The sequence below is a fragment of the Lissotriton helveticus genome, chromosome 2_2 (genome assembly GCF_964261635.1).
Source record: "Lissotriton helveticus chromosome 2_2, aLisHel1.1, whole genome shotgun sequence".
Taxonomy (NCBI): domain Eukaryota; kingdom Metazoa; phylum Chordata; class Amphibia; order Caudata; family Salamandridae; genus Lissotriton; species Lissotriton helveticus.
In genome coordinates, this window is record NC_136060.1 from 167,836,034 (window position 1) to 167,863,777 (window position 27,744).

The 27,744-nt window shown below is 43.9% G+C and overlaps 1 protein-coding gene across 6 annotated transcripts in view; it reads left to right on the plus strand.

The window, feature by feature from the left end:
* The window catches only part of ATP8A1 (ATPase phospholipid transporting 8A1), a 1,103,292-nt gene that overhangs the window by 508,406 nt on the left and 567,142 nt on the right, over nt 1-27,744 (plus strand). For all 6 annotated transcript variants that reach the window (XM_078678248.1, XM_078678246.1, XM_078678250.1 and 3 more), the window contains one exon: nt 26,440-26,489. In XM_078678248.1, coding sequence (XP_078534374.1) covers nt 26,440-26,489 — 50 coding nt within the window. The remainder of the gene's footprint in view (nt 1-26,439; nt 26,490-27,744) is intronic.

Consider the following 27,744-nt stretch of genomic DNA (forward strand, 5'->3'; position numbering starts at 1 on the left):
ATCATCCCCTGCATTTTGGCTTACATCCCCGACCCCTGGCTGATTAACATTTGGTATCTGGGCGTGATAGTTTGGGGAAGGATGACGGTTAACCCCATCTCCATCCATATGGACTATTGCCTCAGTCTCGATGGTAGAAATGCAATTAAAAGCTGCATGAGAGACAGGGCTTTTGGCTAAAGCTAAGGTACCCAATGAAGAGCGCTTTCCAGTGACTAAATCAAGAGATAGCCTTTGTTCCACCATTTCTATTTCTTTTTCCAATATTCCAGTGGCCCTGGTGATAAAGGCGTCCAGTGGGCCCGAGACTACGCCCTTAGATGTTTGTATATGAACTAAGCGTTCTTTCCCTGATCTCAGTGGCATGGTTAGCTATTAAATGAGTAGATAAATGTTTTCACTATACTTTTGATGCTGTATGACCCCCTCCCTTGTGAAGGCAGTTAATACAAAATACCTTTTTTACACCTTGCAAATTGATAGGTCTAAAGAAATTTTTAACAGGGGTCCAGGCCCAACCCAACCATGTCCGAACACGGACGGCCACAGACGGTCCCGCCCTTGTCCCGGGCTTCTCCCGGCGCCCTCCCGCGCGCTCCCGCGTAGCGGGGTTTACGGCTTCTTTAAGTAGCTCACTAATAGATGGTCTAGCGGGTGGGCGGGGCCGGCAGGGAGAGCAGCCCAGCTGGTCCCAAGGGCGCGCAGGGACTCCTGGTCCTTGGAGTCCCTGCAAATGCTCGCAGCCCTGCCGGTTACCAACAGAGCACCCCTGATGATCCTTCCAGCTGACGCCTGTGTCAGGGGGCGATGCGGGACCCGCGCAGCGGGTCCGGCGAGGTCCCGAAGTGCCGAGTCTGGCAGAAGAAGGTAGAAAAAGCTCCAAGAGGCGCTGTATCCACGAGCAGCGCGATGTGAGAGGGTTTGATACTGCTCACTCATTACAAACTTGTCCTAATGGTAGCAATGAGTGCAGCGTATACTTTAATTTGAAATAGGCATGTAAACTGGGCCTGTGTAAAAGCCACTGTGAAGATTAGCTATACTGCAACCATGGGATTGATGCCAGTCAAAGGCAGTGCTTAATTTGAGCCGATGGTTTCCGGTGCTTGGCACTTAATTGTCAAACACTGGTGCTTGTGATATTCTGCCACAAGGTAGTGCTTTCTGGCTAATTTAGAGATGATCACAACAACAGTGAATTATTAACTAAATATACATTCAAAATGACTATTATCTCCCACACAAGTCATTCTTATAACTTTGGGGGTCTGAAATATTCAGAATTGTCATACTTGTAAGGAGTGTGATGGTTAGTAGTTGTGGTGTTACTATCACTGGCAACAATGCAGGGGCAAAGTGTGGGACAAGCTGCACTAGCCTCCTGGCGAGAGCCCAGGCACTTATTACTATTATTTTCTTTACTAATTAAGCACTGGAAGGGAATCATGCTGTGGCTAGTTATGTTCCAGGACAAATATATTTCAGTAAGAATGTCCCTGACACTCTGTAAGTGGGTGAGAATCACAGGAAAAAGTACATTGTGATGTTCTCAATGCTTGTTCTTCACTACTCTTTTCTAAATGGTAAGGTTCCAGAGCTGCTATAAAATTGTGACTGGTGAGTTAGACCATACCATGATCCACATGGCTTAGTTGGGTATGGCAGCAGGATTTTCATACCAGATGCACACAACGGTTGTTGTGCAAGTCAAGCTTGCTCTTCATGAGAATTCTCTACATAACCGGTACTTGTAAGTATACATTATTATAGTTCTTGCGTTGCATAATCTTATGAATGCACAAGTCTTAAATTCTACATTCGGAGAGACTTGTCCAACTTTAATAATGGTTTTTGTACATTGTAAAAATAACTTTTTCTGTCGCAAAGTCAGGGTGATTTTGCAAACCACAAAAGGGCTGTGTCATTCAGCCCAAAATGAGAGCTTCCTCACAGTGAGTGAGTTCTAATACTTTGAATAAGGATATTAGCCATGTATTCAATAGGTGGTAGTGACTGTGTAAAATAGCAAAGTGTGCTTTGTTGTTTGTATATCGGCCACAAAGGTCCATCATTATAATTGAGCAATTTTACCTTATCAGGGTTTGCTCCTGCAGGTATCCTTTAGTATCTGATATTAAACCCTACAGAAGAAGAACTAAATAATGGTGGTTCCTGACTTGACTTAGAAACGTGTGACAGAATAACCTACCTTTGAGACAATTTGGATGCTTCACAGGAGATTAACTTTGGAAGTAATATTTAATAAAAAATTACTTGTTATCGCTAATTAATTTTTTAGTTTTTGACTCAACCTTGTTACCAAAAAGGCATGTATCTTGCATTTTGGGATCTGCAATTCATTTCACTTAATTGCTCTGTTTACCTTCAATAATTTCTATAATAGTTGTCTTGTGCACACATATGCTTTTAATGTTAATGTCGAGCACAGCATCTGCTGTGGACAGACTTACCTAGTTTTCATACCGGAACTCTGTAATTATGTATCCTCAACTATAAGCCAGATTTACTATTTACTGGTTGCAAAATACCAACAGGAGCCGACCTTTGTCTTGAGAGTTCATTTCTTAAAAATATGAATTGTAGTGGGTCGTAATCCAAACTGCTTCAGGCTTATTACTGAGGTAGATCGCAAATTGCCACCCACTATGATTCATTGTCATCACAGGAATAGTGGCCTGCTCGAGTTAGCAGACTACCATGTCTGTGATTGCTATTAAATAAAGTTTTTTTTAATGCAGCACGTATACCTAAAACGAAGATGGATAGCGTTTTTTTTTTAAACGTGAAAGTTTTGAAATGTTTTTTAAGAGTAGGTAGTAGTCCCATGGACCACTGCCTACTCCTAAAAGATGTTTTGTTTTATAACCATTCATAAAGGAAAAATGGTCCCTTAGGGACCCCTTCCTGTTTGCGAATGGGTTACCACCAATGTTCCCTCTATTTTTTTTCCTCTGTGTGCGGCAGTGTAAGGTCTTTGTGCACTGCAGCCCAGGCTATGTGCGCCGGGAACCAGACCGCGCGTGTGGGTGCAGCGCCAAATATCACTCCAAATATTTGCTTTAAAAAGTGAAATGACGGTGCCTTTCCACACCTGCAGCATCACATGAAGGGTATAAAGGCAGGTGTTCAATTTAGATACACACACCATGACATGAATTGGTTACACAGGCAAGTACACCTTGGGTTTAGAAAAGCATAGGACTCCAACGATGGTACCTTAAGATTTTACTAAAGATCCTCAACTCGAGCACTGTTCATAGTGTAAAAACCTATGTCGGGTCGGGGACAATCGATATTTGCCCGGCGGTATTGCCTCTGTGACCCTCTAGTTATTTAATCAAATGAAGAGGCAGGCGCTGGAGACTGGAAAGCAGGAAACAAGGTTTTTTATTCTCTCCGGAGGAGAACACAACGAAACGGACAGAAGGTATCGTTCTGAGGTGCTCTAACTTACGTTTGAGGCCTGGCCCCTTATATACAGTGTTTGTGGTTTTTATTATAGTTTACATACATGTGACAAAGCTTTGATATACGGAAAGACATTCCCGGAATCCCCCTTTGGGGCCCGTTCCCACACACATTTACAGTTGAAATCCCCACCCTAGTCATAACAGGTGATGAGTATCACGCAGCTGGATATTCCGCCGATTCACGGAATGTGGGGGGTTTGATCGGGTCTCATGGAGTGGGGGCTTTGATCAACCCGGGGATCCTTTGATGGGGGACGTTTTCTATTGTACGGGGAGGGGCAAGGAATGGTATCGGCAGAGCTGGGTGTTGGCCTGGGAACGGGGAAGACAAAACGGGCACACGGGGAAAAGGGGGTTTGCATCTAAGGGCCGGAGATCATGAAAGGGAAGCAGGGAGGTGTCGCGCTGGGAACAGGATGGGGGCCTGGGGCAGAGCAGCGCCGAAGAGGGGTTTATGACTCAAGGCAGGTGCAAGCAGGGGGTGGTCAGCGTGCAGGCTTAGTGAAGGCGAAGGGCTATGTCAGGGGCCAGCGGCATGCAAAAGGGTTCGTTCTGCTCGGGGCATCTTAAAAAAATGGCGGACGCGCACGACAGAAGTGTGGCATCAGGGGAAGAGGCAAGATGGCGCAGATAATGTTCACCAAAACGTACTAATTTTCAACAGTCCTCCCTTTAACATATTCAAGACATCTTGCTGGTTCATTTTCTACTCGGTTCTATTGTGGTGGGCATGAGAGAGAAAACGGTAGGAACCCTAGATGAAAAAGAGTTGTAAACGATACATTTTAACATTTCTAGTTTTTAGGAGGTGGGCCTATTTGATAAACTTCGATAAACTTGTTCAGCAGGAAAGTCATAGGAATGTAATACAAAAACGGTTCTGCAGCGAGAGCAGCAAGTACGTATCATAACGTGAACTGGCAGGTTATTACATATTTCAGATTCGGATTGGAGCAGGATCAATACAATGGCGGCTGGGAGAGAAATGAGGCATAGCAAAAACGGTGATTGAGGATGTCAAATGTTCGAAGTTTACGAGTTCTCATTGTTCTTTGTGGTCTTTCGTTGGCGCTGTTGAGCACCGGCGGTGGAGCTACAAGTCCAGCTCTGTTCTAAGTTCTGCGTTGCAGGGCACGACCCTTTCCTCGCGTTTCTGGTCGGAAAGGTCCTTTTCGCCCTGTGTCCTTTGAGGTGATTGTCAGAAAGTTCAGATGGAAGAAGAGCGTACAAAACAGTCCATAGGGTAGGTCAGAGGAAAAGGGGGATGGAGCAAGGCCAAATTAGGAACAAACTAGGGGAACGAGAGACTTCAAATAGGCGGGCGTGTGACCGAATTCAGAGAGCGGGGACTTGTCGAAAGACACTGGACATCGAGCAGGGGCATCAGGTCGACCCTTTCTTCTCATGTTGTCGAAAACAGTGCCTCGTCCTGCAGCTCTTTTCTGTCGTGGTCTCGCCTTGGCTAACGTCGCAGGTGTTCCTTAGTCTGCAGTCAGGCCTCGTGCTCCCACATCCGGTCCTTCTCTCCTCCAACGGCAGTACCCTTAAACAAGTTTGAAAAGACAGTCTTTAGTGATTTTGCAGATGAAGATAATCAAAAAGTCTATTTCTCTCCCAGCTCCAGGCAAAGAATGAAAAATGCCCGTTATATTTGTGCTCACAACTGGCATATGAATGACCGGTGACGGGTTTGTTGGATTTACTATGACTTTCCTTCATAATTATTTATTACAGGCATGACAGTTCATCTGATGGTAACCCACCCTCGTGAGACAAATCTGGCAAAGATATGCCGTTCTCTAGAGTTTTACATTTACAAAAGGGTGCAGTGAGTCGTCAACATGGTACTACACAGGTATTTTGCTGAGAGACGAACATGGCTAAACATTTCCTTTCTATCGGTGCATCTTGTTTTGCAACTACTGCGGGGTTCATTTTGGTGATTTCTTTACCTTGGACTAGTCTGTTAACCTTGTAAAACATCATTCTGGGTCCTACGTAACCTTTTACAGCCCGATTACTTAATTAGGAAGGACAGGGGTTTTATGGGAAACAACCAGGGACATAGGAGACTTTGTGGTAAGGGCATAAATCGACCCATCTCTCACGACCGGGAATGAGGGGTAGTTTCATAATTCCGGTTTTTGGGCGGCTGATACAGGGGAGGCAACAGGGGTGATCATTTTTTTCGGTTTTGGGTATTGCGACAATTCGGGGAGGGGAGGGTCGCGTATTCTGAGGTCCTTGTTTTATACCATAGGAGCCGTTGACATGTAGTTCCCTTATTTCGGGTCAGATTAGGGAACCTCTGTCGTCTTACCTGTCCTTTCCCTTATGGCCCAACCTTGGTTCATTGACTTCTAGCGGAAAAGGAGAGGTAATGACGCGGCCTCAGGGTGATTGTATTAAAGACAAGTTTTTGTGCAAATACTGACGGTATTTGAAGCCAATTAGGTGGTGTGCTAGGGGTGGCAGTCTGCCAATTTCGGGGCTAATCACTCGGAAGAGTGGGAGTGCAAAAATAGAGGGAGAGAGAGAGAGAGGGAGAGAGAGAGAGAGAGAGAGAGAGAGAGAGAGAGAGAGAGAGAGAGAGAGAGAGTGCAACGGCAGGCTAAATAGTACACGTGCAACAGAGAGGGTGGCAGTGTATTCAAGAAAGGCTATTTAGTGCATTACACAGTAAAGGGCATTCACGGGTCTGCGTTAGGATCTTGTAATCATGCAGTTTGAGCATTAGACAGGGTAGAGGGGACATGCTTTGAGAAAAAGGAAAGAAGAAAGGAGGTACCATTTTGTCGCACTTTCTCGCATTCTCGGTCCTTTGACCAGTTGGGTCAACGCCTCAGTCACACACACACATTCCCTCATAGTTTCGCATCATACGTGACATGGGTTCATTCGTCCGGTCTGGTTTAAGGGTGATCACTTTTTATCAGGTTGTGCTAATTTTTCGGGTTTGTTCGATACGTGAGCAGTTTGCAGGCGTGCTTAGACACCACCTTGCGGCGCTAGTCCGTTTCGTGCATTAGACATGGCAAGGTTTCAGATCTTCGCCACACCTCGGCTGTAATCTCTGATGTAACCTGCAGAGGGAGGAAAAAAAGGGGGGGGGGGGGAGACAGCATTCGCGCACATTCAAATACATGGATTCATAAGTCCTTTACTTACCTCTTACTCGTCTTTCCTCCTCGGGGCAGGGTCCCTGGGGATATGGTTTCTGGAGTCGAGGGGGGTAGTGTGTTCATATAGGTCGTGTGCGGGGAAACGTAAAAAGGAAACCAGAGGTGCCTAGTGCGAGGTATCTAGTCAAAGGATGTATCTCACTATCGGGATCCTTAAACCTCTTTCAACGCTGTGGCGTTCTAAGGTTCTTCGGTTCTTGGGTCAGCTCCGTTCCCTGATACTTTTGGAACGTTGTACTTTATAACATTTATATTATTTCATTTCACCCTCCTTTTACATTCCCTCATTTACACCGTTCGTTTTACCCATCCTTGGAAGTCAAGGTCTTCCTCTACGCGAGAGTTCATGGGTCAGTCGCGTACTTTGAAGGCGGAGTGTCGTGTTGTCGATCCGATCCGTCCTCCGGGGCTGGGCAACCATCTTCTTTTAACCTTAAAGAGAGAGCAGAGTAGGGTGCACAGAAAAGAACTTTCCCACCGATCCCACATTTTTAAAATAAAGCATGCAATACCCGTCCATAGTTTCAAAAACTTTATTTTGTAAAATTATTTCAGCATGTGGATTATGAGGGTGCGGTCGTATTTGGCCGGTCGTGGTAACGGCTAAAGTGCATACAGTGGGGGGTTTCGCTTGCAGCAATAAAAACATCGGAAAGTTTTACTCGTTCATTTGTAAGTAACTAAAACGTCTATTAATTGGTTGGGGGTTCGGGGGCATTTACTTTCATAATTTAGAAGCATAATCATAATAGTGGTAATCAGGTTTCCTATATGCATACCGTACGTGAGCGTCGTAAATGAGGTTTACATCAGTTATAAAAATATAATACATTGTACATTTGTAATCAACATTTGTAACGGGGATCCTTTCATACTGTTCGTCGAGTGAGTTCTCCTTGTCTTTTCTAGCCAAGTGTACAAAGGATCATATAAAGTCTCAGAACATCAAGTTTATATTTAGTGCGAAGGAACACCACGAGGTGTTCGTAAGTTCCGATTGATACCGGCGCCATTTTGGGCGGGGCCGGCTCAGTCCGGAAGCAGCATCAGGGGAAATGTTTCCCATTACTGGCAGTTTGGACCAGAGTCCTTTTCGGCAGTTCTAGAATTCATGCTAACAGAAGGAGTGGCAATGTCATGTTTGTTTCGTTGGCGATCAAGGCAGCCGTCCCTTACCGGAAACCTGCAAAGGCCGAAGGTTCCGTCGGGGACCTTTGTAGGATCTTCAAGGCTGCGGAGATGCTGTCGGAGATGGGGGCTCGTGCTCCAGAGGGCAAATGTTCGAGTTATATTGCTGGTCAAAGTTACTCTAGTGGCCGGGGCCCGCCTTCCAGCGGATCCAGACGCCATTTTGAGGCCCTACAGGGGCCACTCCCGTCGAGTTTGCAAGAGTGGAAGAGACCCTTCGGAGTGAAAGGAAGAGGTCCCTGTTTTGTGAAAGCGGGACGTTCGGCTGGGGTGCAGCTGTGATGCCCCCACCTGGGGGGGGGCGAGGGAGACTGGTTCGCATCGTCTCCTTCTCCCGGTGTACTCCATGCCGCTCCTTTTCATCGCCCCGCATGAAGGCCTCTCCACATCCGGTGTTCCCCAAGTGCCACCATTGTACGTTCGGTGCTGCCCAAGTACTGGGGTGCCACCATTGTACGTTCGGTGCTGCGCAAGTACTGGGGTGCCACCATGGTGTGTTCGGTGCTGTGGAAGTATTGGCACCATCGCCTGACTGGGGGTGTTCGGCGTCGGGCCGGGGGCTGGGAAACCTCCTACCGGTGGAGGTGGGAGAGGCTCGTCCGCGTCGCCTCTCCCTCCCAGCCCTATTTGGACAAATTGTTGTGGAGGTACGTGCAGGACATCCCGCCGTCCAGAGCTGCTGCGGCTGTTACGGAAGAGAAAAGGAAAAAAGGTGCCTCGTTCTCCTCTGGACATGTGGCGGGACTACCTACAACAGCCCGGCTGCTGGCTCCTGCCTCTCCTCCGGCTCCCCCATACGTTAAGATTTCCTGACCAAGAGTTGGCGGTCGGGCCCGCCTTATATGGGTTGCCGTTGGTTGGGCGTAGCCGTAACCCTGCCCAACTTTGGAAGGTTCCAGAATGGGGGGGGGGGGGCGAATGTTCTGTTTGACTTTCATTTTTCTACAGTTTTACCGTTATTATTCCTTGTTTGTTGTGCTAAATTAAAAGTTCAAGTTCATTAATGGTCTACGGATTTTGTTTTACCATTTCTTTCTTTCCAGGTTGCTTTTATGCTAAGTTTCTGCTAACAGAGGTTGAGTAACACGGAAACACGTGTAGGGGGATGACGCAGATTTGCACATTACATACACACAAACTCAGACGGGGGACAGTACAAGTATGACATACAAAGACCCAAGACGAATATAAAAACAGTTATTGGTCATAATTATCTCTTTCTGTCTGTGAATTTGAAACGAGGCTGGGTTCCCGTCTTGACATTGCCCGACCTAGGAGAACTTGAGCATGCCGCTGAGATTTTCCTGGCGAAATCTGTGCCATCGGGCATAATCAAACGTGGTGGTTCTGTCTGGTCTGTCTATGTAAGTCGGGTTATTCTTTGTCTCGCGCCTTTTCTCGTACTGTCGGTCTGTCGTTCTTGTCGGCCCTTTGCCTTTACTCACGCTCAGTAGAGTCGGGCATTGGGCTTTCCAGTGTCCGACATACCTGCAAAAAGCGCATTGGTCTGGCCCTAAGTCTAGTCGTCTTTTGCATAGTGTCGGGGGATAAGTTGTGGGTAGCGGTGTCCTGGGGTTGTCCTGTCGGTATATTTCTCTACTTGGTTTGTCCTCGTCTTTTCTCTGTCGTTTCGTAGCCTCTCTGCGCCACATACCGAGACTGTCGAGCATAATTGGCGTTGTCTTATTATTTCGAAGGGCTATTTCTAACGTTTCTATTTTATCAAGGTCAAAGGATCCTGTCAGTGGCCACTGTTTGTCTTGACTTTCTTCGGTATACTTGTGCCACAATTTATTATAGGCTATGGTGACTAATCCATAGTTTATGAACATGTCCTTATTAGGGGTGCCTTTTAGTGGAGCTATATGGTCCACCTCTAATACGCGGTCCGGGCTAAACAGGCTATTTATCAGTGGGGAGAAGACAGACATGACGGCTCGTAACGAGGGACTAAAAAGTCAGCACTGCCTATCTTATCACTAGGTGCAAAGACCGCACAGAATATTTCTATTCAACGTTGTTTGCAGGCAGTGAATACCTCATGGATCAAAAAAAAATAATAATAAAAACCAAACGACCAATAAATAACAATGGGGAGAATGAGTAGGTCCGCAAAGATCTGCGTTACCTACCCTTTTCACTGTCTGCAAAAAGGGTGGTCTCTTCCCTGTTTGCAGACAGGGAATCTCCAGGAAACAATAGTTTTGCGAACAACAGTTCAGTTTCAAGCAATTATTGAGTGGGGGAGAAAAAAATAAGCACGGTTGCTGCCCTACCTATCCTCCACTGCTTGCAAAGAGAGAGAGCCTGTTGTTTCTCCGTTTGCAGACAGTGAATCTCCAAAATAAACAAAAAAAGAGCAATACTAGTATTTTTAAACAAACAAACAATCAAGCAAATTTTCGCAACTTGTCGTGGTAACACGACCTTACCCGGACCGCATGGACAGTTTCCTGTCTTCCGAATCCAGCGCCCGATCGTCCTCTTTTTCTCGTATTTCTCACGGCACTCCTGATGGTTCCCAGTCAGGACCGTAGATCACTCGAGAGAGGTCTGTTCGGAACTAGTGAAGTTCGGATGATCGGCTGCCAGACGAGGGTCTATTGGGCAAGAGCTCTCCCGATCGTTGCAGTCGTTCACTCTGTCGTCGGGACCTCTCCCACTGGATCCACGAGTCGCTGATGGGCCCCACGCTTGGGACGCCAATTGTAAAAACCTATGTCGGGTCGGGGACAATCGATATTTGCCCGGCGGTATTGCCTCTGTGACCCTCTAGTTATTTAATCAAATGAAGAGGCAGGCGCTGGAGACTGGAAAGCAGGAAACAAGGTTTTTTATTCTCTCCGGAGGAGAACACAACGAAACGGACAGAAGGTATCGTTCTGAGGTGCTCTAACTTACGTTTGAGGCCTGGCCCCTTATATACAGTGTTTGTGGTTTTTATTATAGTTTACATACATGTGACAAAGCTTTGATATACGGAAAGACATTCCCGGAATCCCCCTTTGGGGCCCGTTCCCACACACATTTACAGTTGAAATCCCCACCCTAGTCATAACAGGTGATGAGTATCACGCAGCTGGATATTCCGCCGATTCACGGAATGTGGGGGGTTTGATCGGGTCTCATGGAGTGGGGGCTTTGATCAACCCGGGGATCCTTTGATGGGGGACGTTTTCTATTGTACGGGGAGGGGCAAGGAATGGTATCGGCAGAGCTGGGTGTCGGCCTGGGAACGGGGAAGACAAAACGGGCACACGGGGAAAAGGGGGTTTGCATCTAAGGGCCGGAGATCATGAAAGGGAAGCAGGGAGGTGTCGCGCTGGGAACAGGATGGGGGCCTGGGGCAGAGCAGCGCCGAAGAGGGGTTTATGACTCAAGGCAGGTGCAAGCAGGGGGTGGTCAGCGTGCAGGCTTAGTGAAGGCGAAGGGCTATGTCAGGGGCCAGCGGCATGCAAAAGGGTTCGTTCTGCTCGGGGCATCTTAAAAAAATGGCGGACGCGCACGACAGAAGTGTGGCATCAGGGGAAGAGGCAAGATGGCGCAGATAATGTTCACCAAAACGTACTAATTTTCAACAATAGGGTGGGAAAATGTTGCGAGCCTATACAAGATCACATATATACAATACACATGGATATGGCACAAGAATAATCTGGTTGTGGGCGGCTTGGAGACGCCTTTAAAGACACAGTGCAAGCACTGGATTAGCCTCACAACGACCCCAGAGCCTTTTCTTATTTTCCGGCTCCTGAAACTACTGAGCTTAAACACGGAGTTACATAAAAACATGTCTCAATACTGCCCCGCGCATTGGCTTGCAATGCCAAAGGAGTGCGTAGTAATTACAAGGAGACTGACCCAGCATCACCCATCTTGTCTATGAGTTGTATTAGAAGCACTAATACAGTAAATTGTATACATGGCTGTCTGGTCCTACGTGTAGGTGTTGGAAATCTGACTGCTGAGAGCAATTGGAGTATATGAGCAGAGTCAACATCATTCAATATCTATAATGCAATCTACTTATGTACATACTGAGCAGATGGTAAATGCCAATGCAGAACCCTGATTGTCTGGTGTGCTTGACAGTGGAGAGCTGTAGGAAATAAAATCTTGTGTAGGAAGATGGCATCTAAAGACGTGCAATTTGGCTTCTTATGAGGCAAGATCCTATTAGGCAGTCAGGGGCAGCTTCTCAATTTGAGTGGAGGAGCGTCGCCCCACAAGTCCCAGAGCTGAAAAATAAAATGTAATAAAGCTTATTTATTATTGTTTTCTTTTTCAGCAACCCGTCCCTAACTAAATGTCAGCATCAGGTGAAGCTAGTGTTGCTGAGTGTCAGCAGCAGGGAGCTGTGCGCTTTAAAATGTGCATGGCTGTCTTTGTACGGCCAGCCAGAAATGCACATTTTAAAGATCTCTAACCTAGCTTTTTTAGACAGCTGGGTTAGAGAAAGTGCAGGCCTTCAGTGCTCTTAGGAATGCTGAGAGAGCCTGCTCTATCCAATCCTGGTGCTGCTTTCATGCTGTGAAAGCAGCGCCAGGATTGAGTAGTGCAATTTCCTGCATCCGGAGCTTCCTGGAAGATACACAAGGGAGGAGGACGTTGCACTGCGAAGGTAAGTGTATTTCTTTTATTTATTTGTTTGTTTTTGTGAACCCCACCACCCTCGGTACAAGCCAGCCGCCACTGGAAGCAATAGTAGGAATATGCAAAGAAGGAGTCATCATTAAACAAATTCTAGAAAAGAGACCAAGGCTGAGGAGTCCAATAGAAAAGAACATTTCCTGAAAAAAAGAACAAGCCCATTGACCGTTCAGATAGAAGTTATAGCGCTCAGAGTGGACCATCCTACTTTCGGTGGAAATGTACCATGCACATTGGTAAGCCAAATGGCAAACTTGATAAAAACAGGTTGAAGAATAAAACTACCTGACAAAATGCTTTAAGAGGTAACTGCGCTGGAAGAAAATGGTCTACCCACTTGGACACTCTGCCATATGTCGGCGGTCGTTTAGTGAATTGCATAACTCTTTTCATTCACAAATAGACTAAAAACATAGGAGCATCTATTGAAAATCTCAGGTGTCTCTTCTGCTATTACAGGGCTCTTCGACCTCCAATAGCCTCAACAGATGAGGAAGGCTTCTTAAAAAGGATCAAACATTACAAGGGTTCTATAGGGTATGTTTAGGGATGAGTGTATCCGAACAGCAAAGTAAGAACTTTAACTTTCAATAAGAAATTAAGCATATCCCTAATCAGTTGACTCACTGCTGCTCTAATAAAGATATCACTGGTTTCCTGAATGCAGTGGCAGCTGGTTGTCTTTGAAAGTGATGGAGTAAAATACTTACACTGAACTCCAGCGATCAAGTCTGACTTCTTGTGGGGACTTTGTGGTAGGGTTTTTTTTTACCCTGAAAATGGTTTTAAAAAGGGGGTTAAATAGTGCATTTTAAAGCAAAAAAAACCATAGGTTCTATAGGGGCGATGATGAAATATTCCAGTACTTTCAGGGTCTGCCTCAGCCCCCTCAGTCATCCTCCTGTCAGCTTCAGGGGAAGCTGGTGATCTGAAGTAGACACTGGTGACCTGACATGCGCACTGCAGTGTTTCTGCAAAAAACAATAGTGCCATGAACACTGATAAAAAATGTAGAGAAAATATGAGCAGTGGCGAGGGACAAAATGTGGCGACTTATAGGTGGCAAGCATTGACATTAATTGGTCCTAACAATTGCTACTGCAGAATAGTTAAAGTGCCTCTACTTTGAATTAAAGTGCTGATGCCTCCAAGCAAGCAAAGCAAGTGGGCCGAACCCTCAATAGAACAGCTTCATTGTCTCTTCCATCCATGCACCTATCTATTCATTCTTTCACCCTTCCATCCACCTACCTGCATCCACTATTTCACCTTTAGATTCTGTCATCCATTCACTCTTTCATCCATCATTCAAACTTTCCACATTCTATCCATTTATCCATCCAATTTGCCATCCATCTATTATGCCATCCATCTGCTCATCCAGCCAGTCTAAAAACCAACCAGCCACTCTGCCACCCATTGATTCATTCACTCTGCCATCCATCCTCCACCATCCATCCTCCACTCTGTTATTTTACCATCACCTCTGCCATTCATCATTCAACTGCTATCCTTTCATCAATTCATTAACTGTTCCATTCATCCACTCGGCCATCCATCAGCCTACTCTGCCATCCATCCATCCTCCTATCCTCTCTGCCATCAATCCACTCTGTCATTCACCCTCTCTGCCATCCACTCCGCCACCCATTCACCATCCTTCCACTCTGCCACCCATCCATTCATCAACTCTTCTATCTATCCATTCAACCACCCATCCACTCTGCCATTCATTCATCCATCTACTCTGATATTCATCCACTCTGCCATGCATCAATCCCCTCTGCCATCCATCCATTCTACCATCCATCTGCTCATTCATCCATAAATGCATCCACTCTGCCATCCATCCTGCCATTCATTCATCACTCCATCCACTCCTTCATCAATCCATCCACTCTGCTATCCAATCATGCATTCAGTCACTTTGCCTTTAATCCATTCACACTGCCACGCATCCATCCATTTACTTTGCCATCCACTCATACATTTATTCACTTTGCCATCCATCTATTCACCCTGCCATCCTTTCATCATCCATCCACTATGACTTCCATTCACAGATCTTTTTGCCCACTCATCCATCACTTTACTCTATCCTCCTTTCAGCTGTCCCTCCACCTATTCATTCACTCAACGATGCATCCCCTTGCTCTGCCATCCTTTCACTTGTCCATCTACCTATCCATTCACTCACACGCCCATCCACCCATCCCTTTACTTGACTATACTTTCATGTGTCCATCCATCATCATTCACTTCTTCTTTCACCCACTCATCCATCCACATATCCATTCATCCTCCTACTCCTTCATCCCTACTTCCTTTTTTTCACCCTTTTCTTGCAACATTCCTTCTTTCTTTCTTTCTATGTTCTACTTACCCAGCTGTCGGTTTTCGTCGCCCATGCTTGCTATTTTATTCAGGCTGTATCCTGCATTAAGGATAAGCTTTTGACTGCCGAGTCTTATACAGAAGTAGCCCATAAAGAACGACAGCCGTACGTGTGGGGGTGGTGGGTGTACATCACATTCAGTGACTATGTGCCCAAATAAATCCTGGGCTGGCCACCAGTGCCACACAGCTGCCGCCGGCCGCAACCAAAATTGTGATGCCTGGGGCGCACCGCTCCCAACGCACCCAGCCCCCCCCTCACCCCCCGGCACCCCCCTAGCTATGCTAGTATTCTTGTTAACTGCAGTGCACACCGGCGCTGGAATTAACAAGAATACTATCTGACAGGCCCACATTCAGCCCCGCAGCTGCCCACTATTAGCTAAAGAACTGCGGGGTCAAACACGACGTGTGCTTTCAGATGATTCTGAAACCACACATTGTGTATGACCCTGCATTCCTTTCGCTGATAGTGCGGGGCTGAATGTGCGCCTTTGACATAGTATTCTTGTTAATTTCAGCGCCCGTATGCACTGCAATAAGCATGACAACTATTTCAAAGGCGCACATTCAGCCCCGTAGATGCCCACTATTAGCACAGGAAAGTAGTCAAACACAACGTGTTTTTTCAGAATCATCTGAAAGAACACGTCGCCCTTTAGATTGCCATATTCTTTTTCTTAATAGTGCACTGCGGGGCAGATTGTGGGCCTTTAAAACTATTCATGTTAACCGCAGCACATGATGGCGCTGTGATTAACATGAATACTTTCACAAAGGCCCACAATCTGCCCCGCAGTGCACTATTAGGAAAAAAAAGGCAGCAGGAGCTACTTGCTCGTAAACCCGAGCCTTCCCTACCCATACAGGGCATAAGGGAGACACTTTCCTGGCTCGGCTGTGTCTTCCTCACTCTTGTCTCCAGCTCTGCCTCCTACAATCCGGCAATTACCATTTTTCGCGCCGCTTACCTTTCGTTTTAAAGCTGTGTTACGTGTGTGCGCTCTACAATTGGGACTCCTCGCGCTCGGGGTGACTTCAGTGCACGCGCGCTCACCCGCGCACGTTCTTGGGAACAGTGCTTACCACTACTTTTCAGTAGTCTGTAAAATATTCATGTTTTGCCACTGGTTTTCGGTCGCAAACCATGAATACATACCAGATGCATTGTGGTAAATGTAGTGCATGATAGCACTCATTTTAGTTGAAAGTCTTTTGTATTCCCCATAGTTGGTGCAGCCAATGCTGTGTATCTATAGACATGTGTTTCAGGATATTTGTCCTTCTTCCATAGAGAGTAACAACTTAAATGTGTGGGTGCTGGCAATGCTGCTCATTGTCTTCTCCAATTTCTGAAACACTTCCAGAGTGCAGGTGCATTCTAGAGCTTGTCAGCTCAACAACTCAACAAGGAGCCAATCACAAAAGGGGGTAGGGAGTTCATGGCCTGGCATACCAACACACAAAACACCCACATACATTGCATTGTGGTAAATGCAGTGCATGATAACACTCCCTTTAGTTGAAAGTCTTTAGTATTCACCATTGTTGGTGCCGTAAGTGCTGTATATCTCTAGACTGGTGTTTCAGGTTATTTGTCCATACCATGAGGAATTAGTATTTGGAAGGGACGCCCTGAGAAAACCCCTTCCAAACACAGATTTGCATTGGTTTCCTAAATACATTTAGCAATTTGATAACTTGCTACCGAATCACGAAATGGGTTTAGTACATTCGAAAACATGTTTACTATTCGCAAACTCTGCGATTTACCAAATCCCATGGATTGTGGCCAATAAATGCATTCGTACATATGTGGTTCTATGTGGTTTACTGAATCCAGCATGTCAGTGAAATGGTATAAAAAACATGTAAGGTTGTAAAAAATATCTATTCCTATATGTCTTCAGCCATTCTTTCTTGCTCAATCAGATACCACATTTGACTAGTTGGTGCTGAAAAACAAGCATTCAAATGTAATCTTCCTGACCCCCTCTCCAAACCCCGACCCTCCCCCAAAATGCCCTTTTCTGTAATCCTCCCTTAATAGGCACTGATGATAGGACTTTTTTGACGATAATGCTTTAAGGGGAGTAAAACTTTCAGTTGTTCTGGCATTCTTCCATGTAGTATCGCCACTCAAGCCACACCAGATCATTGATCCGACCATTAAACAAAGGTGTTTCTTTATCCGGGCCTGCATCAAAAGCAAACGTTTGTCAGCACCGTCACCCCATATTTTGGTAGCCCAGCAGCATTGTTGGTTAAAAGTGTAAAAATAAAATCTAGTTACTTGCTTTAATCGTAGTTTTGCCTAGTGCCTTTTACAACAGATTATTTAAAAAAACTCCTTAGCCCAGTATATCTCCAATGCACGCATTTTTATTGGTTGACTATTTGTAGATGACAAACCTGCAGCAGTTCTGCTAATGTTTTATAGCAAACCCTTGTAGTAGTTTTTCAATAAGATTAGATTCTTTGAAAGGGTAAAGAACACAATTACTAGTTGTTTTACTGTGAAGATATATATATATATATATATATATGTGTGTGTGTGTGTGTGTGTGTGTGTGTGTGTGTGTGTGTGTGTGTGTGGGTGGGTGTGGGTGTGGGTGTGCGTGTGCGTGTGCGTGGATATATGTATATTCATGTAACTTATAGTTAGGAAAACTTTATTTAGGTTTGGAATACTAACCCAAATTTAGCTCCATAAACATTGGAAATTCTACAGTTATAGTTATTTCTTAATTGTATGATCTATTCACCACTTACACACGTATTTATATCATATCTGTGCCAAACACACCTTTAAACTACACAGCCATCACAAATTCATAATTTATACTTAACTGTTGAAATCATCATTTACGCTCCGCTTTCATGTTGCTGTAAGTTATACTTATAACTCACATTTAAACTTTGCACCACTTTTCAATTAATATCACTCACACACTTTCGTACAGTCTTGTCACTTATCTGGCCACGCTACATTTACTATAACTTGCCCCTTCTCCATGCACTATCTGCACCCTTGGATATTATGTATGGTCTAGCATGTGAAATCATTGCAGTCAATAAAACACTTATGACATCAGAAATTATATCATTAGCAAGAACACAGTACAATGGTACAGTAGCAAGTTATAGCTAATGTAGTGTGGCAAGTAGGGTGACAAGACTGCATATGTAAGTGCACGATTGATATTAATTAAAAGGTGGTGCGTAAGTATTAAGGTGAGTTATAAGAATGACTTACAGTAATATGAAAGCAGAATGTAAATGATATGTTATGAATTTGTTATGGTGGTTGTGAAATTTAAGGTGTGTTTGGGGTACAAATAAGATAGAAATAAGTGTGTAAATGGTGCATAAAATTCAGATATAACTATAGCTATAGAGTTTCTAATGTTTGTGGAGCTTAATTTGGGATTTGTATACCAAACCTAAATAAAGTTTTCCTAAATATAACTTGTGTGTAACCTTTGTTTTCTGGTGAATTTCAATTGTTTTTTACAATGTTAGTAACAATTTTATAATATTCGTCCAGTTTAGTTTAGTGGAGTGTTAAGTGGAGTGTGGTACAATATAGTACAGGATAATGTTGTAAAGTGTACTCTGGTACAGTATATAGTAGTATAGTAAAGTGGGATGAGGTATAGTGTTGTAGTGTTTAGTGGAATGGCATACAGTGGAGTGACATCGAGTGGAGTTGCATACAGTGGAGTATTGTGAACTCTGATACAATAGAGTGGCATTTATTGGAATGATATGAAGTGCAGTGGTGTACAGTGCAGTAATATACAGTGGGATAGCATACAGCGGAGTGTGGTAAGGTAGATTGACGTCCTGTAAATATTGTAGAGAGTATTTGCATACACATTCACATACACTGTAGTGGTGAAGAGTTTAGTGCTATACACTGGAGTGTTGTACAGTTTAGGGGCCTTCATTGGAATATCATGTACTGAAATAGTATATAGTGGAGTGGCGTACAGTAGTGTTGTAAACTGAAATAGCGTACACTGGGGTGGGGTATACTGGACTGCTATAGTGTTGAGTGGGGTATCATTGAGTGGTGTACAGTGGGCTTACGTAGAGTGGAGTACGGTGCAGTGTACTCGGGTAAAGTTAAATTGCGAAAAATGGAGTGGGGCATATTGGAGTGCCGTACATTGCAGTGATGCCCAGCGGTATACTGTAGACTACTGTGGGGTAAAGTGTAATGTGGTACATTGCAATAGCGTATAGTGGAGTAGCATAACCTATAGTGCGATAGAGTGGAGAACCATAGAATTGAGTATTGTTTAGTGTAATAAAGTTGTGTTTAGTGACGTTAACTGTTTAGATGTACAGTGGAGTGCTATATATTGGAGAAGCGTGCAGTAAAGTGGTGTACAACTCAAAAGGGTTCATTATAGATGCGAAGACTGTAGTCCTGTACAGTGAAGTGTGGTTTAGTGGAGTCGTGCAGAATGTACTCTTGTAAAGGGAGAGGTGTGGTGCAACGGGCACAGCGGCGAACTCCTGAGCACGGGGCTCATGGTTCCGATCCTTAGTGCCGGAGGCAGATCAGCTCAGCATCATGTGACTCTGGGAAATAGCTCACTTAATATCCCTGACAAACTCCAGGGCCTTGAGACCCTTCCGGGTGATTAGTTTGTGCTTTGCAAATACCAGTTTTTTGTTTTTTTTAAAGAGAAATAACACATTTGATTGTGGTATAGTGCAGTGGTGCATAGTGCTTTTCAGTACAATGGAGTGCCGTAGAGTGTAGTAGCCGAGCCTGGAACAGCATACACTCCAGTAGTGATTTGATTTGAGGATTTCTAAAGTGCATGGCTGCCCAGAGGCTTCCCCGCGCTGACGATAGAAGCCCTGATCAAGAAAGGAGCCAACTAGTGGTTTTCAGGAAACAGCCAGGTCTTCAGTCCCTTTCTGAAGGCAAGCTCATTTTGTTGACTTCTTAATTCCAAAGGCAGCTCATTCCACATCTTGGGAACCAGATATGAGAAGGATCTACATCCCCATCTGGATCTTATTATTCTGGTGGTGTGAAGGAAGTGGGCGTGGGAGGACCTCAGTAGCCCAGTCGGGGTGTGAACAAAGATCGTGAGTCGAAGATTTTCTGGACCTTTATTGTTAACTGCCCTCTGAGCAATGCAGAGGGCTTTTAACTTTACTCTTGCGGTGACTGAGAGCCAATGTAGTTGTTTCAAGGGTTCTCTCACTGATGTACATTTTTGGAGCTTAAGTAGGAGCCAGGCTGCCACGTTCTGTACCGTTTGAAGCCACTTAATCACATACGTCGGCAAACCCAAATAGAGGGAGTTCCCATAGTCCAAACGGGCAGCTATCAGAGACTGAATGACAAATTTCCTGTGCTGCTCCGGAATAAGGTTTAGAATCTTCCTGAGCATTCTCAACAGTCCGAAACAGATACTGGATTATTTGTTTGCCTGTTGGTTCATAGAAAGGGAGTTCTCTAACCCGATGCCTGGATTTTTTAGCACCTGTTTAGGGACGAATGGAGAACCCATACAGGCTGGCCAGTTGTTCAATGGCCTGGGAATGTCCCTGTTGCCTTGAATCATGAGTTCTGTCTTTTCACCATTCAATTTTAAATGGCTATCTGACATCCAGCGTGCCAATTTGTCCAGGAACTAACCCAATTGTAAGTTGCCCTGGTTATAATCTTGGGGCAGGGAGACAATCAGCTGGGTATCGTCAGCATACGATGCACCCAGGATACCAGATTGATGCATGATAGTGGCAAGATGCCTTACATAGACATTAAATAACCTAGGGCTAAGGGCAGAGCCCTGTGGTACTCCAAAGTTTATGGGCAGGCTCTCCGAAAGACAATCCTATTCCATAACTTGGAGACACAGCTTGGACAAGAATGAGCAAAGCCATTCTAATGCTATATCCTGAATGCCTATTTCCCTCAATCTGTTTTAAAGTATGGCATGATTAACGGTGTCAAACGCAGCGCTGAGATCAGCATGATAATAGCAGCTGACCCTCCTTTGTCTAGCATAGCTTTGAGTTCCTCTGTAACATCTAGGAGCGCTGCTTCTGTACTCTGAAATTTACGGAAGCCCATCTGAAGGGGATGTAGTAACTTGTACTCCTCCAGATAGTTAGTAAGCGTCTGTTTGATGTGCCTTTTGAGGATAGTGCCAAGGAGGGGAAGAAGCGATATGGGCTGTAGATTTCCAAACACATCAGGATCCAAGTGAGCTTTTTTAACTATTGGTTTTATTATGGTATGCTTCCAGGCTGGGGGAACTGACCTTAATAATGGCATGCGGTGGGGCAGAGTCTAGGGGGGAGCCTGATTTAATGGCCTTAAGCAGCTTTAGGGTAGTTTCTTCCTCGAGCCTCGGGAAGTGTGTCTGACTCGAGTTGGATGTTTGAGCAGGGTCCACATCTGGCTCTTCTCAAGCGGAGTGGGTGGCGATTTGAAAGAGATCATAGATGTCTGTAATTTTCTTGTGAAAAAATGAGGCTATTCGGTTGCACCTGTCAGCTGTGACCTTCAGGGAGCCTTTATTTGCTTGGGGGGGGGGGGAATTCAGATGTTTTACTACTTTAAAGAGTTCCTTTGGGGAGTTAAGAGCCTGGCTGATTTTCTCCTCAAAGAATCTGGTATTTGCCAGTTTTAACTCTTTATGATATAGTCTGATAGAGGTTTTATAGTTGATTTTTTTTCAGGATTGTAGTCCTTTCTCCAATCCCTTTCCAGTCTCTTGCAGTGCTTCTTCAATGATAGCAGGTGTATATTGAACCATGGGACTTTCCCGGATTGGGGTGGTTTGTATAGACTTTTGTTTTAGAGGAGCGTAAATCTCTAGGGAATGACTGATCCAATTTTCCCATTGATCAAAATCCTCCTCCCGGCTACTGTTCAGCTTAGGTAGGGAGTATTTAAGGGTATTTGACCATGAGTCAGAGTTAATCCTTGCCCAATTCCTAATAGGGATAGACTCTGCCTTGTCCCTGGACTGTACAACCGGTTTATGGTGCCCAAATCTGATGAAGTTATGGTCAGACCAGGGAACTGGGGTAACATCTGATACCCTGATCTGGGGGTCATTTGAGAAAATTAGGTCTAATGTATGTCCCTTTAGATGGGTAGGTGAAGAAACCAATTGAGTAAACTGAAGGGCTTCCATGTCATCGAGTAATCTTTTAGTGGAGGGGGCTACCAGTGCATCAGAATGAATGTTAAAATCACCCAGCAAGGGAATGGCATTTTTCACTAAAGCCAAGCTAGCTAGTGTGTCAGGCCATGCTGCTAAAAAGATGGAGCAGGGGCTCGGTGGTCTATAAACAAGGATGCCGGAGTGTGTGCAGGATGGAGAGAGATTAATATGAAACTGTGCGCTTTCACATCCTGGTAGTGAAAGTGGCATCATGATGCAGCTAAAGGAATTTTTTAAGATAATAGCAATTCCACCCCCCTGTTGGGTCTCTCGATCTAACCTGTGGATGTGAAATCCTGGGGGGAGCGCAAGAACAATGTCCGGTCCTGAGCTTGTCTTAAGCCAGGTTTCAGTAATAAAAAGTGCATCCAGGGAATCCTCTTCTAAGAGGTTCCTGATGTCCAAGGAGTGTTTTGGTAATGACCGGGCATTCATCAGTCCAAACTGTCATAAGGAGTTTTGATGTTTGAGAGCGCGTATCTGTCCATCCTTGAAAGGAAGAGTCAGCAGCCCACACGTCTGACTGTTACCTCTACCGCCACTAGGACTGGTAAGATCCAGTTGAGGTTCATTCAACGTTGTGTCTAAGGGCCCAAGTGCAAGAAGTTGCTCGCTAGTAAATGTTTTTCGGCCTGTTAATAGTGGGACAGAGTTTATGGCTCCTGGTCCCGACGGGTGCAGACAGGCGCAGACGGGCTTGCCTTTGGCGCGTGTCCTGTTCTGCATCTGGTTTTACGTTTATGCGGAAGCAGAAATTGACGTGTCATGGGGAGGGGCTGTGCCTCTCTGCTCAATACGCAATGCCGTGGCGGACCGGAGACACAGCGTGAATGCAGAACAGCTACGGGGGCGGTGACAGAGGTCCGCAATCCTCCAGCAAGATCCCCGGTGAGGAATTAAGTAAAATCTTACAGGCAATCAATGAACTACAATAAACTACAATCTAAAAACATTTAAAAGCCAAATAGCAGAAGAGCACAAACTGTTAAAAATACGGGCTAAATGCAAGCTATATCTTGCCTTCATAGACACTATCGTCTATCATCAAGTGGGCCATAGTGGAATAGGATGTAGTGGAATAGCATAAATTGGAGTAGGGTACAGTGGATTAGGGTCAAGTTACGAGCAGCACAGATTAGGGGCGTCCACTAAACTGGCATAAACGAAACTGAATACAGTACAGTGGGGAAAACTATAATAGCATAGAGCAGGGGTCTCCAACCTTTTCTGTAATAAGAGCTATGCATTTTCAATGAAAATCATCCTGAGCTACTAATATTAGTAATGTAATAGTGACCACCCCTTCCACGATTGTTGGCTGTGATCACATCAGTGCACTAGGGAGTGTTTCGAGCAGTAATGTAAAAAAGGCTTAGACAATTTAAATGAAAATATTACATCGGTAATGCATAAAAGGCATAGCTGCAATCACCCTGGCACAAAGGTAAGAATATGAGTAATAAATCTCTCCAACACAAATTATGCCTTTAAATATGGTTTGCAATTAAAACAATTTTTCTCCAAACATCAGCTCATCAGTTCAGAAAATGCACACATTTTAGTCTTGAATAAAGCGTTTTAATTGTGGTATTCATATAATTGTTCAACCAAACAAAAGCTTCTATATTAGAAAGCTAGTCTGCACTCAGGAGAGCTACTCACAGGCGCCTGACCGCTGCTTTTAGCTCACTAGCTACTAGTTGGAGACACCTGGCTTAGATATAGTGGTGTACATTGCAATGTTGTATAGTCCATTTGGATTGAGTACAGTGCAGTAATGTACATTGGATTAACGTACAATGTAGTGGCATACCCTATAGTGTCTTAAAATGGCATAGCATACTTTAAATTCAGTACAGTGGAGTGGCGTAAATTAAACAGACAGTGGAGTAGCATAAAATGAATTGTGTACATGAAAAGAGATATAGCGTTAGTGTGCCCAAATATGGAAATGTTTTCTTGCGAAAATATATACTATAATATGCCAATGTTGTGGCGGGTCCCGAAAGGTGGTTAAATTCAATGCATTTTCCATATTTATTTTACTGAGCGTGTTGTGCAATCTGTAATTTGGATGTGGTTAAAACTTGGCTGGATTAGATGTAGTCGTGCACAGATGCCTACTTGGGGTAATGCAAGTAAGTAGTGTAACTAATGTATACGTTTTAATTTATGTACATTTGTGAGATCTGTTTTTGCAATATGCTTGAGAAATATGGATGTATTTCGCTTTGGCCCCATGGTACATAGTGATGCCAACTCATTAGCTGATTGGCTAATTGTAATAATGAAGTCTTGTAGCCGAGATGTAGTTCCAATTGATTAATTTAGTCTTCGTTACAAGATGTTTTGTTCATGTGAAGCAGCCCCACCAGGAGCAACCTGACTACTGCTCAGCCCATACTCCAACTGTCACACCTCACAGGCACCCAAGCATTCCATTCATGTCATCACACCAACATTCCATGCAGCACATTTACACTGGCTGAACAGCTGGGGATATAAAGTAACAGGGCAAATACATAAACTGGATAGTACACTAATAACTGCCTTTCCAGGCATGCTGTTTTTAGGTACACTTTGCCCATGTTCTGTGTTATGCCTTTGGATATAGGTAAGTGATTGGTTTGGTATTTTTGCCCTACCTATTATCATTTTCCGGAAGTGGTAAAAGGTTTTCTGAAATATTTATATTTCTTTATTTTTTTTGTATAAATATGGAGTTGCGCAGTTCTACCACTGTCCATTGTTATTTCTAACTTTGTCTATATATTTGTAGCATTCTACGGGGACCGGGTTTTTATTTTGAGTAGTGCAGTCATTTTTAGTAATTAAAGTTCTACTCTGTCACTTTTTTTCTGCATATTTAAATATGTTAAAATTGGAAAATACACTTTAGCACACTATACAGCTAGATTCATCAAAGTCCCGTTTTGCGAGTCTGTAATAGCGATTCATAAGGAATCGCTATTAAGGACTTGCAAAACGGGATTCATGTAGGAATTGCAAAAAATATTGCGATTCCTACATCTTCCTTATTTGCGATTAGCAAATTGCTAATCCCAAATAAGGATCCGATTTCAAGGGTGCCAGGGGTGTCCAAAGGACACCCTGTAGCACCCCTGAAAAGCAAATGTAGCCAGATGTTGCGCACACACATGTCCAAAGGACATGTGTGTGTGTAACATACCACTCAGAAAAATGCACTAAAGTGCATTTTTCTGAGTTTTCGCTATTTACCACGAAGTCTGACTTTGTGGTAAATAGCGGCCAGGAATAGCGAATTCGCTAATAGAAAATGGTTAATGAATTGCATTTAAGAAATCTCAAATAGAGATCCCTTAAATGCAATTCCTCGCAAATATGCGATTTCGCAATTAGCGATTTTTGCATTTGGGATGATTAATCCCAAATGCAAAAATTGCACTCGCAAAGGGCCAGATTCTCAGAATCTGGCCCTTTGCGAGCCGTTTTGGGCTTGATGAATCTAGCTGAATGTTTACAGAATATAGTGTGTTATAGTGTTTTTCAAATTTCTTTTTTTTGGTACCACAGTAGAACCACAGTACTCTGTAATTTGTTTTAAAATAAAATTTATAAAGTTATAAATATTTTTCACTTCCTATTACCACTTTAAAAAAGTGGTACTAGCTATTGGAAAAATAACAAGCCTAATACTTACCTACATTCTAAAGTGTGACACAGAACACAGGAAAACGTGAGGTGAAAACAAGATGGCTACCTTTAACTTCTGTAAAGGCAGTCATTAGCCAATCAGCTAATGACTTGTCACCTCTGTGTACCTTGGGAATACCACAGTACTACTGCAGGCACAGATATACCTAAATTAAAAACACTTAAAACATACGAAATACTTACTCTACTTACCTGCAGTACACCACCTACTTATCTGTGCACCATATTATATAATCCTTCCAAATGTACTCGAAAGCAGACTAACGGTTTTCGGGTTACGTGAAATACAAAAGTCTATGTAAAATACAGTTGAATTTACGCATGTTTTGGGACCCCCCCTTTTTTCTTTCCACCCCTTTTACCAAACAGTGCAAAGCTGTCAGTATTCTGAGAATAAAATGGAGGCAGTAGGTCTGCAAAGTTTTGCAGAAATTCGTCAAACGGGTGCAAAATTATTAAGGGACAAAAATTCCCAAAATTCCTATCTCTGGTGACCCTAACTATAACTACAGAGTGACTTCTGCCACTTGGTAACATATGTCTGTGTTTATGTATATGTATATGTATATGTATATGTGTGTGTGTTTTCAGTTTCTTTTGTCACTTCCAACCAGAATTTCTCTTTCTTTCCAGCTTGGGCAAAAAGAAAGATATGAACTGTTGAATGTGCTTGAATTTACAAGGTAAAGAAAACCATTGGCTATGTTTATTAGTGGTTGCTAGTGTAATCTATAATCTTGTTGGATGTAATATGTTGCAATGCTTACTGTCAAATAATTAAATAAAAAGGATAATACGATTGCATTAGTTGGAGGAATTTATACATTAATCGATGTTAAGCAGAGTAGATTATGATATTCTTCTCCTTAGTGTGTTTGCTTACCTCTTTGATCAGCCATTAAGTTAATTATGATAATTTTTAGCTCAAAAATCACAAAGTGTGAAAGTAGGGATTCTTGTGTCAGATATCATCCACGTTGCCTGTGGCATTCCATCAGCTGTCTCCAGCTTCATGTTTAATACCTAGGTGAGAGCCTTGATTGACCTCCTCCAATACTGTTATCTCAGTTACTCCTGATGCATTGATCACATACAACTGTAATTGCTTGATGAGAAGCACAAAACAGAAAGAACTCCAATGGAATCTTAAAAGTGTGGAACATAAATCAATCTCAAATGTCTCCTAAAAGACTCATTCCTTTAGCAGATCTCTAATCCTTTAACACCTGAACCTATCTCAGTTACTCCTGATGCATTGATCACACACAACTGTAACGTAACTGGATTGTTAAATCGTTATTCCATCAAGGTGGGGTACCTTCCAGGATAGTGCGACAGATTTTGGTTCCTGGCCGCTGCCAGTAGTTTAAAAACATAATATGTTCACTGGCCTGCCCCATTTCAGTTTGTGAAACCTATGTCTCTTATGGGAGTGGTGAATTACCTAAGAGTATTGTGTGCCTCTGACCTGAACACAGACTTCCTGGTGCATACTGTTTCCTGGTAAAATTGTAGAAAATGTTCCTTTGTTGGCTGTCAGGAAAGCCCAGGAATAGTGATCAACTCATGTTTAGACTAAGCCAGGCTTTCCACATCAGTATTCCTGCTGATAAGTTTAAGAGGAGGAATGCATTAAATGGTATCATATTTCTTTTAAATCTTCACTGGTGCCTTGTTAATTGTGCCATTTTTGTAACTTTTATGCACGATGTTCAAACGTTTGTGGAGTGTCACTGTTCTGTGTTTGGTGCTGAATATAACAAGGTTTGTAGTACTTGACCCTCTATCTTTCTTCTACATTTATGAAGTTTACCCAGTACAGACCTTTTAGATTTTGTCAGGCAGAAAGGAAGGAATCTAATTGCCAGGCCAGTTCTTTTACCACTGACCACTTCAGAAATCAATCAAATATGATTTTGTTATCAACTGCATTGTAAG